Source organism: Phaenicophaeus curvirostris, chromosome 7 (assembly GCF_032191515.1).
Source record: "Phaenicophaeus curvirostris isolate KB17595 chromosome 7, BPBGC_Pcur_1.0, whole genome shotgun sequence".
In the NCBI taxonomy this organism is placed as follows: Eukaryota; Metazoa; Chordata; class Aves; order Cuculiformes; family Cuculidae; genus Phaenicophaeus; species Phaenicophaeus curvirostris.
The window spans coordinates 17,516,756-17,533,269 of NC_091398.1; the positions used below are offsets into that span (position 1 = coordinate 17,516,756).

At 38.5% G+C, this 16,514-nt stretch overlaps 1 protein-coding gene across 2 annotated transcripts; it reads right to left on the minus strand.

Annotated features, from left to right (window-relative positions):
- Positions 1-540: 540 nt before the first annotated feature.
- Positions 541-16,496, minus strand: PLEKHA3 (pleckstrin homology domain containing A3). Of its 2 annotated transcripts, none has more exons than XM_069861061.1 (8): positions 16,278-16,496; positions 12,100-12,216; positions 9,541-9,696; positions 8,741-8,877; positions 7,673-7,837; positions 6,497-6,540; positions 5,842-5,957; positions 541-4,252 (listed from the first exon to the last, which is right to left on the minus strand). In XM_069861061.1, exons 1-8 carry the CDS (start codon positions 16,315-16,317, stop codon positions 4,125-4,127), a joined length of 903 nt encoding a protein of 300 aa, XP_069717162.1. In that variant the 5' UTR covers positions 16,318-16,496; the 3' UTR covers positions 541-4,124. The 2 variants fall into 2 exon arrangements, with proteins under 2 accessions (XP_069717162.1, XP_069717163.1); XM_069861062.1 differs by lacking the exon at positions 16,278-16,496 and adding an exon at positions 12,319-12,465.
- Between the last annotated feature and the right edge of the window lie 18 nt (positions 16,497-16,514).

Consider the following 16,514-nt stretch of genomic DNA (forward strand, 5'->3'; position numbering starts at 1 on the left):
AGCCCAGAAGGCCAACCGTGTCGTAGGCTGCATTAAAAGCAACACGGCCAGCAGGTCGAGGGAGGTGATTCTCCCCCTCTGCTCTAGTCTTATAAGACCCCACCTGGAGTACTGTGTCCAGTTCTGGAATCCTCAGCATAAGAAGGATATGGAACTGTTAGAAGAGGCCGAGAGGGCTGGAGCACCTCCCGTAGAGAACAGGCTGAAAGAGTTGGGGAAAGAGTTGAGCCAGTTTCCCCTGGCTCTGGGGAAATCTTATAGTGGCTTTCCAGTACCTGAAGGGGGCCTACAAAATAGCTCGGGAGGGACTTTGTAAAAAAGCTTGTAGTGACAGGATGAGGGAAAATGGCTTTAAACTGGAAGGGAGAAGATTTAGAATAGACATTACAAAGAAATTCATCATGACAAGAGTGCCGAGGCACTGGCACAGGTTGTCCAGGGCAGTTGTGGATGCCCCCTCCCTGGAAGTGTTCAAGGTCAGGATGGATGGATCCCTTTCAACCCAAACCATTAATGAAAAAAAAACAAAGCATAACACAGTCAAGAATAAATCATTGTGTTATTCCCATACTGAAACATGCCACAGTAGCCGCAGTACAAAGGAGAAAGAATGATAGAGAAAATAAGGTAGTCTAACATGTCATAAGATGACAGTCAGTGTTTGGAAAAACAAGAGCTAGACACACATCAGGTAATTATCACCTGGTCCTGTCTCTGTAACACAGAAAATGCCTTGGCAACCTATGGAACTGAGAGAGGAAATATACAGAAATGGTCAAAGCAATATTTATCACAAGAGAACATGAAACACATGGAAAAGGAGACCTCCTTAAATCCTGTCCCTCGAAGGACTTAAAGCATTACCTTTGACATGTGACAGTCTTAGACATATCCACTTACCCTTCCCTTTGAAAAAGCTGAAGCACGTTAAACAGTAGAGACATTCAGGATAGCAACCGTGGATTTGGCCACCCAGGTTCTACCTAAATGCCCTTTAACCAGTCATGTTCTCCTCTAGATCTGGATCTGAAACTCCTAGGTTCAGCCCTCAAAGCAGTCAGTAACGACACACCCATAACAGATAAGTTTCACATTAACTCTTTTAAAGCCAGATAATGAGGAACATCTGAAAAAAAAATAGTTTGTTTTACGACACAGACATTTCCTTCATTTAGGTAATAAACCCCTTGAAAAAGTTACTACCCTACACCAGCAGGAAGAACAGCTACATGACAATACTTAAACTGATAGTGGCATAACAAGCAAAACTCAAGCTTACAGTTTTGTGAAAATAAACAAATAGCTGTGATTTACATTTCTAAATAAAATAAGTACTTTGCTAACGCAGAAGCAACCTCTGAACTATTTCTTTCCCAAAGATTGCTTTCTCTGTGGAAAAAAAATTTAAAAGTCACCATATATACTAACTGGAAAGAAACACAAACATTAATTTTATAATTTTAAAGCACCTAAACTTTGTAATCTCAGCAACTGTAAAAACCTCCAAATCATTGAGTGCCTGATGGTTAATTCTTTACAGTACAAGCTGGTAAGCCATTTAGGCACATTCCACTTCTAATTATCTGATGTTAGCAACTCCAGAGAGATAACTCCATAACTAGAAGTTATCACTTTTCACCTAAATATATGTAGTATGCTTATATTCTTTAAGTGATAAATACTACTTTTAAAAATTAAATTGAATTCAGATTGATCTCTTCAGAAGCAATTGAGTTAGGAACCAGCTGCAGCTCTCATTCTCCTCCAGAGAGAATGATACAATTAGGCACTCCCAATAAACTCTCTCCTAAACATGGAAATTAAAATGTAAGAGTAGTCAGATTTTTTTTCAGTCTTACGACATATGGATTTCTGTGATTCAGCCAGCAAAGTACCACTTTGAGAAATGACTTCTTGGCTCCAGATGCAAAATGCATGACAGTATATCATCTACATCAATTTCACCAAAATACATTTCAAGATTTTTTGCCACAGAGTTCAGCACACGTATATATAAAAAGGCTGATTTATCTTTAGCAGAAATGTGTTACATAGATACAACGCCATCATTCCAGCTTCAGTGACATGGAGAAACTCAAAATAGTGTGGAAGTCATTAAATGCAAATTTTGTGCCTGAGTATCATCATTACAACTTCTGCCTAAACAATCCTATCTCTGGTAGTATTTAAAGTTATTATTTACTACTGCGTGCACTGATATGTCTCAGAAGTTTTTTTGCACAATGTTGAGTCCAAAATATTTTCTCTGTAGTAGCTGAAAGCCAGAAAAAGCTACTTTTTAATGCAACATGTACATAACACTGCATAAAATGGCAAAAAACTCAACAAAATTTCAAAAAGCAGCTCTGAGACAGCATATGAGTCAAGACAACACTCTCATTGCAATGTGTTTACTTCTCTGAACATCTTTTTTAATACTTATTTTTACAATTGTAATAAGTGTAATACAGAATACATTAAAGCAAACATTCAGAAAAAAATGTACAAGCATGTGTGTTGCTGATATGTATTATGCAAATGCTAGCTGCATAAAAATCATCAGCTTTGAGCTGGTATCTAAAAAACAACTGTACTTTTATGAGCCATTTCACTCCATTTGATCCTGACATAACTGTTTATAAACTGCCATCTCATATACAGGCAATAGCTCATATGTTCTTCCTCAATTTTGGGGCCTATTTTGATTTAGATAAATCAACATTCCAGAAATTTATAAGGAAAGGTTCCATTCCATTCCCATCTGTCCTTTCCAGCCTGCTCCAAAACCACCAAGGTATTCATATGCACAAAAGGAAGACTAGTTAAACCAAATTAAAGAAGATCTGATTATAAAAAACAGATTTTGGTATGTGCTTGAGTGCAAAAAAAACCCTGGACATTTGTTTAACAATTGTGTGAATCAAAATTGTGTCATGCTTAAAGTGCTCTACAGCTAAGACCTAATAGACAAAGTTTATCCCTAAATGAATACCCCAAAAAATCCAAAAGCTTACAATGCTAACTGTAACAACCTTATGGACCAAGGTGCTAGTAGGCACTGTTATACTCTATTACTTATTAATTATTAAGAGAGTCTGATCTCAGTTACTGTTAATGCAAATTTACACCGATGTAAATGAGAGCAGAATCCATCTCCTGGTGTATACCATCCTCAATTTATATACAAGAATCACAAAAACATAAGCTCCCTTTTGTATAAATATGTCATAAATAAAATGTGTATAGATACAAATAATGATTACTACAGCAGCTTAATGTTCTAATATTTCAGCTCTTGCTTCTGTAACACTTGCTAAAAACAAAACTTAAGTGAGTAGAGTAAATCTTAATAGCACTGCATTAGCTACTTATAATGCTACACACCCCAGAAATAATTCACGCGCATTCTGAAGCACTTAGTAGATCCTTAGAAGTGAAAGTAGGTAGAAATTTTTGATGCAAAAAGAATAAATAAATAAAAATTATTAAATATCCAATGTTTGGTACAAATGCTTCATATTAAGTTATTTTTATACATTAGTTTAGAAAAATACACTTAATATTTCTACTTTCATTGGCTAAAAATAAGGACCGGATTATGTATATCCTTGTTTTTAAAGAAGGCAATGTCCATTACCATTAAGCTGCTAGAGTAAACCCGCTAATGCCTATTCCTACAGCCCTTCCATGGGATAAAAAAAGCCATTGGAGGGCTAATCACAGCGCCTGGTGGATGACTTGGTTCAAATGACCAAGAGGCCCATGGCACAATTTGCATTTTCTCCAAATAATGAAACCTTTTTGCTAACCTGCAGGTTTACTAATGTATCAAGTGAAACCTTCACGCTTATTAAAAAGAGCTACATTTACAAATGTGGATGCTTATCTGTTAAGCCATCATTTGTTCCAAAAAATGCACATTCAAACTGTGAAATATTAGGAAAATACTCTTGCAAATAAACTCTATAAAGATAAAATACACTTCAAAGATAGTTTTTATATTATTCTATAAAGTGCAGAGAAATCCTTCTAAAAAGGGAAATGACTACATCCTATAACAACAGTATAATTACAGCAGCTTTTGCATAGCATTATTTTTAGAAAATCGAATACTTTCAGTTTCTTCAAGAAGAAAAGGATGGAAGAGTCTCTTCCAGTTCAGAGCTTTCCTTTGATACTGATCTATTTTCTTCAGGAATGGTTGATGATACCAGATCTCCATTGACAGCACTTCTAGAACACTGAGCAGATCCTATGAAGATATCAATAAGTATTTCATTTTCAACCCCACAAAAAATCATCCAATCTCTCAGTTATTCCATTTGTTAACTATTTCCTACACATACACCATCAGCAGCATAACAACTCTGGACTTTTCCTGAAAGATCTAAATCAATATCATGCCCACGGATGATAGATATGAAGAATGTTCAGCCAAAAAAAAAAAAAATTACTTGTCTTTACAATGATTGTTACATTATGAACGACAGTACTCTGTGAGGTGCAGATGCGTTCTGTGTAAGGAAAATATGACTTTATCTATTTTATTTTTTTTAAAAGAACTGACGCATTGATAAGCATCTAATTAAAACAGTTTCTGTTATTATAATGAAATGGATCACTTATTACAAGTTGAGTATTGCTAGGCTACCTGAGAGGAAAAATAGAGAACTAAAATAACTTGAAAGCAGCAGAGGAAGCTTTTAACATAGTAAAAGAAAGCAACAACCAGAATCTGAGCTAGAAACTAGAGCTACATAGCAAGGAACCAAAAAAACCCTGATGTTAGCAGAAACACATAAAGACAAAGACTGTTCTCAGCAGAAAGGAGTCAGACTGGTAACCAGCACCAGAAAGTCTACACTGATGTGCATCTCCATTACCCATGAGACACAACAGTATGTAAACTAAGTTTATTAGCTTGAGACACCTGCTGGTACACCCTACGCTGGTAGCAGATGAGGTGAAAGAGGTGGTTACCCTGCAACGTATGAGCACCAGCAAAGCAAGAAAACTGTGCAGAGATGCAAATATTTGATTCACAACAGAACGCAAGGCATTAGTACCTCTTAATGTCTACGTGGGATTTCAGCAATGCAAAGGCCTACGGTTTTTCCAATCCAATTGAGGCACTAAGACACTCAAAAAACGAAGCAAGACTAAAGCAGAACTAGTCAAGTTACAGTCTCCCTGAGAGGAGATAGGATGGAGTCAAAACGACAGCAAGATTCAAAAGGAAAAACCACAGAAAAACTGGCTACTAACTCTGCAGACCCATCTAACCAGAGAGAACAATAATCTGATCGCGACATTATTTTGTAATTTTGGGGTTGCTTTTATTTATTGTTGGCAAGAACAGTGCCATTCTTTCAGAACAGTGCTGTTCTCTGCAAAAGGCAACCAACCATTGAAATGAACATCTTCCGCAATGCACTGGGTAGAAATCACCCCTCTCCACAAAGCAGGGGTCACAGAACGGAGAATCTGTCTTGTGACAACAAGCAGATGGCCAACAACAGTACTCCACACCACTTACACAATGCTGTTCATGTAAGATTCTATTAGCGCAAACATCCCTTTTCTGACTGTGTCTCTATTTTATCTTGCCAGTAGTTGCACTGATTTCAATAAAACTACTCCAGCTGTAAGATCCTTTTCATTATAAATGAAAGCCAGCAGAAGTCATCCACATAAACTACATAAGCACTTAGATATATAATACAGGAATCTTGCAACAAAACTTTTGTGTAACTAATAGCACTTTTTCCCTTGTGCTGATATCAACACTAGAACAGCTGCTGTAAATAAGCTAATTGTACAAAAAGACAGAAAAGAACTTACTCTGAGAATCTTCAACGGAAGTATCACTGTAAGATTCTGTATCCGAGTATGTTCTTCTGCGCTGCTGTGAAAATCGGTGAAGGGATGAATTAGATTCTTTTACAGACTGATTATTCCTACAAAAGAAATAAGATCTATTAGTAAGCAAAATCTGTAACAACCTCCACAAAATCCAATATATTTTACATTTTAAATAAATTTGGTGCTTAAACTGTTAGTATTGATGTTTTTCACTACACTAAACTAAAACTGGCACAGTCAACAGAACATTCTTAATTTTCACAATTATAAAGCCTGAAAACTGAAATAAGCGTAATCTATGCATGCAGAAATACTTTAAGAATCTGAAATACTGACCCAAAAAGAATGTTAGTATTTCAAGCTCTATGCCTAATTTCATGAACTTGTCAGAATAAGTCATCTGCATAAAATTTCTAGCACAAAGAAATTTTCTATAATGTATTAAGAGACAGCAGCTGCATCATTTGTCACTGACATTGAATCTGCACTGTTAGTTTTCAAAATTATATCAGTTTATGCTGTTTAATTATTTTCCTCAAGTGAATAATTATTCTCATATTTTGATTTTTACGCTGGCAGGTTCAGGGAGGTTTTTTGAGACATAAGAAAAAAGCTTAATGAAATGGAAAACTACCTTTCTGAATAGCAAGGACCAGGGTGGCTAACTGAACGCTTCATCTAGGGAAAAAGAAAACAAACAAACAACAAACCACACAAAAAAATGTCATGAGCTACTTACAAAAATAATATGCATACATATACTATTTTTTACTTTTTTACAGTCTCTACAAGGAGGGAAGACAATCTCTTTCTTAAGCAACCAGTTAAAAATCTGAATTAACTATATAAAAACAGATTGGCTTGCCATCAATATTAAAAGTTATAAAGCATTCACAAAGGAAATAGTTTACTATGAAAAATACTGTTTTGTTTCTATGCAATTAATTCTCTCTTGCTCCAATTACTCATTGAGCTATCTGTTAATTACCACGATGTACAGAAATACCAAGACATTTTTCCTCTACCACATGCCTGCTTAAATTCCTCATTATACAAGAAAGCCAAATTCTGCCTCTCTTGATTCTTTGTGGTTCTTCAAATACCACTGTCAAATTTCTGTACATATCAAAAGAAAGTTATTGACTTAGATCAAAAATGATCAGCTTTGTAAGTAAATTGATTAGAGATAGAGACAAAAGATCCTAGTGCAAAGGAAGGGCAACAAAATCCCACAATACAGCTCATCTTGGAATCTATACATACAACCAAGAAGACATTTAAGATGATTCCACATACATCGTCCTTCTAAGGGGAATTATCAGTGCTAGTTATGCAAGTATTATCTTTACCATTATTTACCGTTTTGTTAAATAAGGGCATGTTAGATTAATAAAATATTTTTAATTTTATATACTGAAAGACATGCTATCCTGCTGAAGTGCTTCAATCTACAAGGCACTAAACAGGAGGCAAGGTTATGGAATTTTTAAGATCAGTGTACAGCTAACATTCTAAAAAACAAAGGAACAGCTGAATGGAGGAAAAGTTAAACCTCATTCATTTAAGAGATACCTCATTACAGGGCCTTAACATGTATGGTAAATTACTCAAATTATGTAAAGGCTAGCACATAAAGACCAGAAAGAGAAAATTACTGATTTATATTTAGGACTACTACTGATTATAACAGTGTCAAGATTTCAGCTGTTGACATCAGACCACATAGCAATAGCATAGTCTTCTGCCATTCTTCCCCACATCCAACCAACAATATGACGCTTTAAAAAATAGTATTTCAAAACATCTAAACCATTTGGACAGGTGACGGTGACACAGGAGAAACTAAGGGATCAGGGTGAGGCAGCTGGTACATTTCTGGCTTAAACTTGGCATTAGCAATCTTCACACATTCTTCGAGTGTTGTGATAAATGTATCACACGTGGCACTAAGCAAGGAAGAAGCTTCATTCATGTTCTGAAAATAAATCAAATCAGAAACATAAACAAGAAAAAAGAAAATGAGAAGATGCAAATACAACTCACCACCACCACTCACACACCCACCAATTTCCCTTCTTACTACTATTTTGCATTTCATTTAATCAATTGTACACCTTCCAATGTGGTTAATTTAAGCAAACAAACGTGACAGCATTATAATTTCTTAACGACATCTGAATTCTTCAGGGAATCAGCCAATGCCATAATGTCTTCAATGCAAAGCTTGCAGCAGCAGGTGCAAACAGTTTTATCACCCCAGTGCAAGGAGCCTACAGGTCAGTTTCATCTTGCTGTAAATTGTCAACAACTTGCTGTGTTGTGACTATGTGTTGACCCCTTGCTTTGCCCTAAGTAGACAACAATATTGTCCACAGTCTCCTCAAGAGCAGAAAGAATGAATCCATGCATCGTTTCCAGTACTATCATTAAAAAGCAGAAATACTAGAATAATTTTACTTGTGCATATTTAATACTAGCTTTCACTGATAACAAAATGGAATTCTCTCCTAAATAAGGAAGTAAAGAATGAACAAACAAGATTTTTTTAACTCTTCTGCCTACAACAGAGATGAGAAACAAGGCAAATTATTGCATAAACCAGATGGCAGCTCTTCCGGTCTTTCAACCAAATGGCTCAACAACACAACTGCTTTCCAATGCACATTACAATTACAGTGAAATATCCAGGTACTTTATGCACATACAATCACTGATAGTATTATATACGCACAAGCACAGAAGAATTGACCTTAGGTTATATCTCCCAACATTAGGGAGACGAAAAAGGCATAAGGTGTGAACAGAAACTTGAGGTGTACTACATAATTAAGTTTATTATAAAATTAGGTTCTCTAATGGCATTCTAGAAATTCTATACCTCAATACTGGGAGGAGAGTGAGTCTCATCATGGTGAACAAATTCTTGTATTGTATGAACTTGCTGCATTAAAAGATCACAGTACAGACGAAGCTCAGACATTTTGGTTTTAAGAGATTCATTGGTCTCACTTATTTCTATAAAAAATAAAGGAAATATCAATTTATTGCATACAATGTATGTACTTATTTTTTAAGCACTTTTCATTTAAATATAAAGTCAAAAATTCACTTAGACTTTCACTTAATTTTGAAGAAAATGGGATACTGCAATGAGTCAAGAACTGTACTTGAAGCAGACAATAGTTAGTATTTTTTGACAACTGATGCTAATTTAACAACCATTAAGAAAGGGGTACACTACTAGGAAAGATAAAATTTAAATCCTTTTAGTTGCAACGTAAAACAGAAAAAAATTAATAGATGAAATTTACACCCATCAGAGTGTCTAGAAATGATTACATTAAGCCATCCGAGACAAATAATGGAACAAACAATAGTAACTGTAAAGAATCAAAACAGCAGAAATTAAATGGTTTCATCATAGCTACAAACAGTATGTGTGTTCTTGTAATGACAATAAAGAAGACAAATTACTAGCAACTAGATAGACGTCAACGGAGTGACCTCCACTTCATACATCAAGGGGGAATTTACTATATAGAATACTAGAAATAATTATGTTCTATATTAAAAGACAGTAATACTGACTTTCCATCACAATGCTTGCACTATCATTATCTGGAAACAAAGCATTTGAAAAAGCGGTAAGGTTGTATATGCCTTAGGCAACACGCATACCTTTTTCTTTTTTTGTTCTGGTATCTGCTAAACAGGCTTTTGCACTTCCCAGTGCTACCAGCCACCTTTGCCTTTCAGCTGCATTAACTGCTTTCACATAGAAATGTTGTTCCCCTGGGATGATAAGCTCCATTCTTGTGTTGTCTGTTGCATGCACTTAAGTGACAGACGAAAAAAAAATCAGTTTTGAAAATAAAATGCAACCTCAACTCAGTAACAATTATTCATCAAATACTGATCAAATATTTTAACATGTTTATTACAATCCCAAAGTAATACAGGAAGTCACAATGTACCACTGCTAAATAAGAAAAAGCCCAAAGCTGCTCCGCCCTCTCCCCAGCATGCCCTCAAGTGAACAGGCAGGAAAATGAGACACAGAACAGTGGCCAGACTCAAGTACAATGCGGTTCCCTTTCTGCACTAACAATATACTGCATAAGAACTTGTAATAACTGTTATAGAATCATAGAATGCTTTGAGTTGGAAGCAACTTTAAAGATTATGTACTTCCAACTCCCCTCCAATGGGCAGGGACACCTCCCACCAGACCAGGCTGCTCAATACCCCATCCAACCTTGCCTTGAACATTTCCAGGGATGGGGCAGCCACAACTTCCATGGGCAGCCTGTGCCAGTGTTTCAACACCCTCATTGTAAAAGATTTCCTCCTAATGTCTAGTCTAAATCTTCCTCTCTCCAACTTATAGGCATTTCCCCTTGTCCGGTCACTACATGCCCTTGCAAAAAGTGCCCCCCTTGGCTGTCATATAGGCCTCCTTCAGGTACTAGAAGGTCACTATAAGGTCTCCTCAGGTGCTCCAGCCCTCTGATCCTCTTTGTAGGCTTTCTCTGGACACATTCCAAAATGTCCATATACTTATGTTGAGGATTCCAGAACTGGACACAATACTCCAGGTGGGGTCTCACAAGAGCGGAACGAGGATCAGAATTACCTCCCTCGAACTCCTGGCTACGCTTCTTTCAATACACTCTCACGAGCTTCACACCAGCCCACTTCTCCAGCTTGTCCAGGCCCCTCTGGATTATATCCCATACTTCCAGTGTGGCAACTGCACCACTCAGCACGTTGTCATCTGCACAGTTGCTGAGGGTGCGCTGGATCTCACTGTCTGTATCACTGATGAAGATACTAAGCAGAACTGGTCCCAGTATAGACCCCTGAGAGACACCACTTGTCATGGGCCTCCATGTGGACATCGAGCTGCTGACCACTACTCTGAATACAATCATTCAACCAATTTCTTATCTATCAAACAGTCCATCCATCAAATCCATCTGTCTCCAATTTAGAGAGAAGGACATTGTAGGGGATCGCATCAAAGGCTTTACAGAAGTCAGGGCAGATTACATCTGTTCGTTTTCCCATGTCCACTGATGTGGCTACCCCATCATAGAAAACCACTAGGTTGATCAGGCCTGGTCTAAACATGGCAAACTGAAGAGTTTTGTTGCAAGGACAAGTACATACAAAGGACGAGGCATAATCTCCCATCTAGATGAAATATGACTTCAGGTCACAGAGTCCCAGAATCAAATACTGAGATGGACTTTCTTGCAGCCTATTGTATTTAATACTACATCTTTAACTGAATAATCTGCTGAGTTTCATGTTATCAACCGCAGTTCCTCCAGAACCACTCCCCACTAGCCATGGATGCAGAAGGCAGCACCAAATCTAGATGTCAACTATTATCTTTCCTTCACCAAAAGAACAACATGACAAGCAAAATGAACAACTGGAATGTTCAAAATATGGGACCTTCCACTTTACACCACGATTTCATCTACACCAAAGAAGCAGTGTAACAAAAAGGAGTCACCATATGAAAAATACTTGGTGGCCCATGTAAACTAAGACCCACTTTTTAATATACAAGTACGTAAGTCCATCATAAGTCCACTCATCTGCGGGTATCTGGAAAGAGGCCAAGAACTCAGAGTAATGGAGAGTTAGACAATGCCTTGCTATCAGCCAAGGAGGTCGACCAACAGCTTAGAATATACTAAAGGCCAAACTCACAGTGTGATACAAACAGTTCACTTAATAACTCTAATACATGCATCACCTACACACCTGGGGAGCTGCTGACAGAGACAAAAGTAAAAATTATTCAGGAAAACAAAAACATCTCTGGTTTCTAAGAATCTCCCTTTTGGGGTCATTGCTGCTGCTCTTCTGAAAAAGCAGCATTTATGAATCATCCCTGTTATGACCAGGAGTAAGAAAAACTAAGTGGTAAAACTAAATACCTAGCTGAGGTAACTTCACACATAAGCCACATGCACACAACTACTTAAAACAAAAAGGAATATATGGTGGGTTCTAAAACTCAAAACAGAGCTCTAACTGTCAAAAATATTTTGTCACCATTTCGCAGTTCACATTCATTACTATTATTAGTGAACCGTGAAGCAACTGCACTGGACTATAGACAAAAACAGAGGAAAAACTTTTGACACAAAATGTATGTTGGGTTATCTTTTCTATTTCCCTGGAAGCTAAAATTTCCTGAAGCAGAAATCTATCAACTCTTACCTTTTATTTCACATACAGCCATCTTTATACTTCCTTTGCTGCCTTTGCAAACATCATCCTGTGAATCATAGTATGACAATATCCCATTGTCTAAAACAAACCACCGAGGCTGCCAACCTAGAAAGATCAAAAACATGAGAAGGAAAGTTTAGTCTAATGACTAAACTGCAAATCAAATTCAGCTCTTTGGCTGTTGAAACTTTTGTAAACAATGCAAACCTTAAACTGTTCATGTAACACAGCAGGAAGTAAACAATCCATGCAGTCTGATGACCAGAGCCACTCTATAACCAAGCCAGTATTATGTGGAAATTTCACTCCAATTCTTTTTGGATGCAAGATCAACAGTATTTCAGTTTTCACTATATTTCATTCTAGATCAAAATGAAATTTTAATTTAGCCACCAAGGTACCCTATTTTGAGGGCTGATAAATTACATGCCTCTGAAGAGCCATTCTCATTCAAGTATATTTTTCAGGTAGACTTTCCTAAAACTGTAAGATCTTATTTGTATAACATAAATAAATCACTGATGTCAAACTGCTATGCTATAGTCTCCTCTGCCTACTGTATTTCTCTAGTTCACACTTAACTACTGACACATCATTTTCTCTGAAAGCAGCCCAGCTCCATCACTCAACAATTTAATGTCAGGCATTATGTGGTGAACTGAGACATGGCTTATATTCCTAGATTCATTTGTGAGGACAGCATACATCAGCTCCTCTACTAAGGTTTTCACCAGCTTTGCATAAGCAAAATTATATAACAATCTCCAACTTCACTACAGCTACTAAACAGAACAGTTTATGCATAACATAAATATCTGTGAGAACTCCTTGTAGCATTACACTAAATAGTAAATTATTGTAATTTTTTTTATTCAAGTATATTAGTATGCTTTTCTTCCCCCCCTTACCTTTTTTCTTTCTTAACAGCTATTTCATAAAGCTCAAAACTCACTGGAATAGGCGCCCTAATTTCTAGTACTACTAAATGCAAACCATTTTGCCTCGTAAATCATCTTTGTTTCTCAAAATAGCATGGAACTAAAATATTCCAGTAGAGCTTAATAGTGCTACTGGCCCACTACAGTCTGGGTAAGCTGTATAATAGAAGCAGATTATCCCTCTATTTTACAACTCGTCACCAAATCTTAACTTCCTGCTAGGCTTAGGCTTTGGAATGGCAAGCCTTGGTGTGGCCAAGAATTCAAGGTGTTTGGCGAGATGACTGTGTCATCCATGGCGCTTACCAACTGCTACTCCAACAGAGCAAGTAGGAGCCATCCGGCACCAGTGTATTATAACACAGAAGGCTTAACCAGGTACCAGGCTCTTAAAAATCAGCCAAAGACTTCATACTACTCACATTAAGTCATTACAAGCTTTAACAGTAATTCAGCTGTTAAGACCAGGCCCCATTACATCATGTCACAATTCATGACATGGAAAAAATAAAATCTAACTTTTTTTTATTTATTCGCTATAAGGGTAAGCATCTCTGTCTTTTAAAATGCAGTGATAACTAATAAGCAGATCCACACTCAGATATAAAAACAGAATGAAAAAAAGTATAAACATACCAACTCCCACAGAAAATATTTTAAATTGTATACACACATCACAACTTAAACTCAAAGAACATGCAGTCATGAAGCAACCTTACTGAAGACAGCAGCAATGTAAAAATGCAGCTTAGAAATGCACTGCTGCTATTTTCCTTGCTACACTGTGTTGCAAAATACTGACTCTGTGCCACCCTTGCATCCTTAGGGCATGCACAGGTGCTGTCAGTGTCTGTCTCAACAGTCAGATTCTGATAAAAAGGGATGCTACTTGGATGATTGTTCCACTATGGTGGCATTGAAAAACACAAAAGCAAATTATTTAAAAGACTCCAAGTGTCTCACGGAAGCAAGCTAGAGAACAAAAACACCTCTTCTGATTTGAAGTTGGGCAAACAGTGCGTCCTATGTTTAACAAAACATGTAACAAACTTGTACTTCACAAATTCTATGCCTATAGTATTTGAGGGGGACATACATACAAAGCTGTATTTCTAGTTTGCTTTCAGTGAAGGAGGAAACTGCTTTTTACAGTGCTTCAGCAATAACAAGCTCCTTTGCTGCTTGGCTTCTACCATTAATGACAAGTACTACAGCCTATTTCTGGCTACAAAAACAGATAGTAGAGTAACACGGAAATTGGCAATAACATTTAAAAATGTCACTAATATGATTTTTTTTTTTAAATTTGCTGACCTCCTATATTCTGTACACAGTAGGAAATATCTGACACACTGTAATTTTGAAATGCAAGACCAGATGCTCTCAGTTGGTCAGCACGCACAGAAGGAAGGGTTCTGCAGTTTGCTGCTTTAGAGGGCTACTGACTTCTAGCAGAAGTCAGCTGTATATTGATAAAACAGTCTATAGTGCATACAGGATTTACAATTGCTATTAAGCATTTATTTATTTATTAAATAACAGGATTCAAATGGGACGTTTACATCACACACCACAAGAGCTTGTTACATGTGACCTTTTACCTTTAGCATTACCTTACATTTTTGGTCACATAAGTGAAAGTGACAATTTCCATTCTATTTTGAAAAGAAATTTGTACTCATTATTTCTTTCATAACCACAATTTTTCCCATATGTCTGCTCCACATTTATTATGAAGAATTGACAAAAATATCTTATCAAGTATCTATTTAATTACAGTACAATTGTTCCCTTTCACCAGAAGGTCAGTACACTTGTGCATATATGTGCTCTGAAAACTGAAGGATTATGCTCTGTGCACTTCAGTTCACAGTGAGTGCACACAGTCCATGCAATGTAACCCACGTTTTATAAACCCTCAGAACTGTGTTTCCCACCACTCCACATTCAACAGCTGCATATGCTGAGGCAGAACAGCACACGTGAAGTACCAAAGAACGAGAGGGCAAAGAACATATTGCCAAAGCAGTCGAACATGAGGCCTGATGAAACATGCTATATGATCCAACACTGACCTGCTCTGGAGGAACAATTAGTCCTATAGAGGATCAGAATAGAAATGTTTCACCTCTCTTGTGAGACTGCATTTGGAGTACTGTGTCCAGTTCTGGAATCCTCAACATAACAAGGATATGGAGCTGTTGGAATGGGTCCAGAGGAGGGCTACAAAGATGATCAGAGGGCTAGAGCACCTCCCACACGAGGACAGACTGAGAGCTGTGGTTGTTTACCCTGGAGAGGAGAAGGCTCCGAGGAGACATTATAGTGAACTTCCAGTACCTAAAGCAGGCCTACATGAAAGCTGGGGATGGACTGTTTACAAAGGCTTGTAGTGACAGGACTAGGGGCAGAGGGTATGAACTGGAGAGGGACAGATTTAGACTAGACACAAGAAGGAATTTCTTCACTATGAGAATGGTGAGGCACTGGCACAGGTTGCCCAGGGAAACTGTGGATGCCCTATACCTGGAGGTGTTCAAGGCCAGGCTGAATGTGGCCTTGGGCAGTCTGATCTAGTGGGATGTGTCCCTGCCCAAAGCAGCGGGGTTGGAACTAGATGATCCTTAAGGCCCCTTCCAACCAAAACTATTCTACGGTTCTATGATAGTACTGTCTGCCCACTCCCATCTCCAGAGAGAGGTGGTATTTCTTACAGCAGAGAAAGAGGCAAACTAAATCCAATATTAAATACAGGCATTTGGTACATTTCTGTCTGCAGCACTTCCAAAAATACATTTAAGGAATACTTTATCCAAAACTAAAGCTTTTTCCATGCTTTGTGGGTTAGGATACAGGAGCACAGACTCAAGAAAATTACCACCCAAAAGAGAACTCAGGTTTTACATTTAGCACTAGCGATTCAAAGATGTAACCTTAAATGTCCCCTCAACCGCAAGGGAGGACACCCCGCAAGTTTGCGTGCTACCGTTTCTGAGAGAAAACAGAGGCGACAGGGGAATCCCACAGCCGGGCCAATGAAATAAGCCCCTTCAGGCGCGTTTCCCTGCAGCCTGGCTAACTCGGCCAGGCGCAATCCCGGGCTCCGTTCTGGGGTACGAAGGGACCCGCGGGCTCACAACGGGAACGGCGAAAGACGCTCCTCCAGCAGCAGCAGCAGCACCCGCGACTCCCCCCGCCCCAGCCCCGCCGCCCCCGGCCCCCGCGTACCCGCCAGGTAGTTTGTCCACTTGTACAGGACCCCCTCCATCGCTCAGAGCCCGGCGCCGGGCCGCATCCTCCTGCTCGCCCGCGGGGATGGGGCGCTCACCTCCCGCCCCCGCCGCCGCTCCCGGCGCCGCTCGGCTCAGGCGGGCCCCGGCGGCCCCGGCGCCGCCACCCGCCCCGCGGGGCGCTCCGCATCTCCCAGGCGCGCCGCTTCCGGCCGCCGCCGCCGCCACTTCCGGC

Bases quoted from the DNA above. Each gene is read 5' to 3' on its own strand.
- PLEKHA3 (XM_069861061.1), bottom strand. From the start codon at position 16,317: ATGGAGGGGGTCCTGTACAAGTGGACAAACTACCTGGCGG. The intron at 12,217-16,277 runs GTACGCGGGGGC...TGATCTTTCTAG, and splicing joins GTGGACAAACTACCTGGCGG to GTTGGCAGCCTCGGTGGTTT. The intron at 8,878-9,540 runs GTATGCGTGTTG...TATTTTTTATAG, and splicing joins CAGAACAAAAAAAGAAAAAG to AAATAAGTGAGACCAATGAA.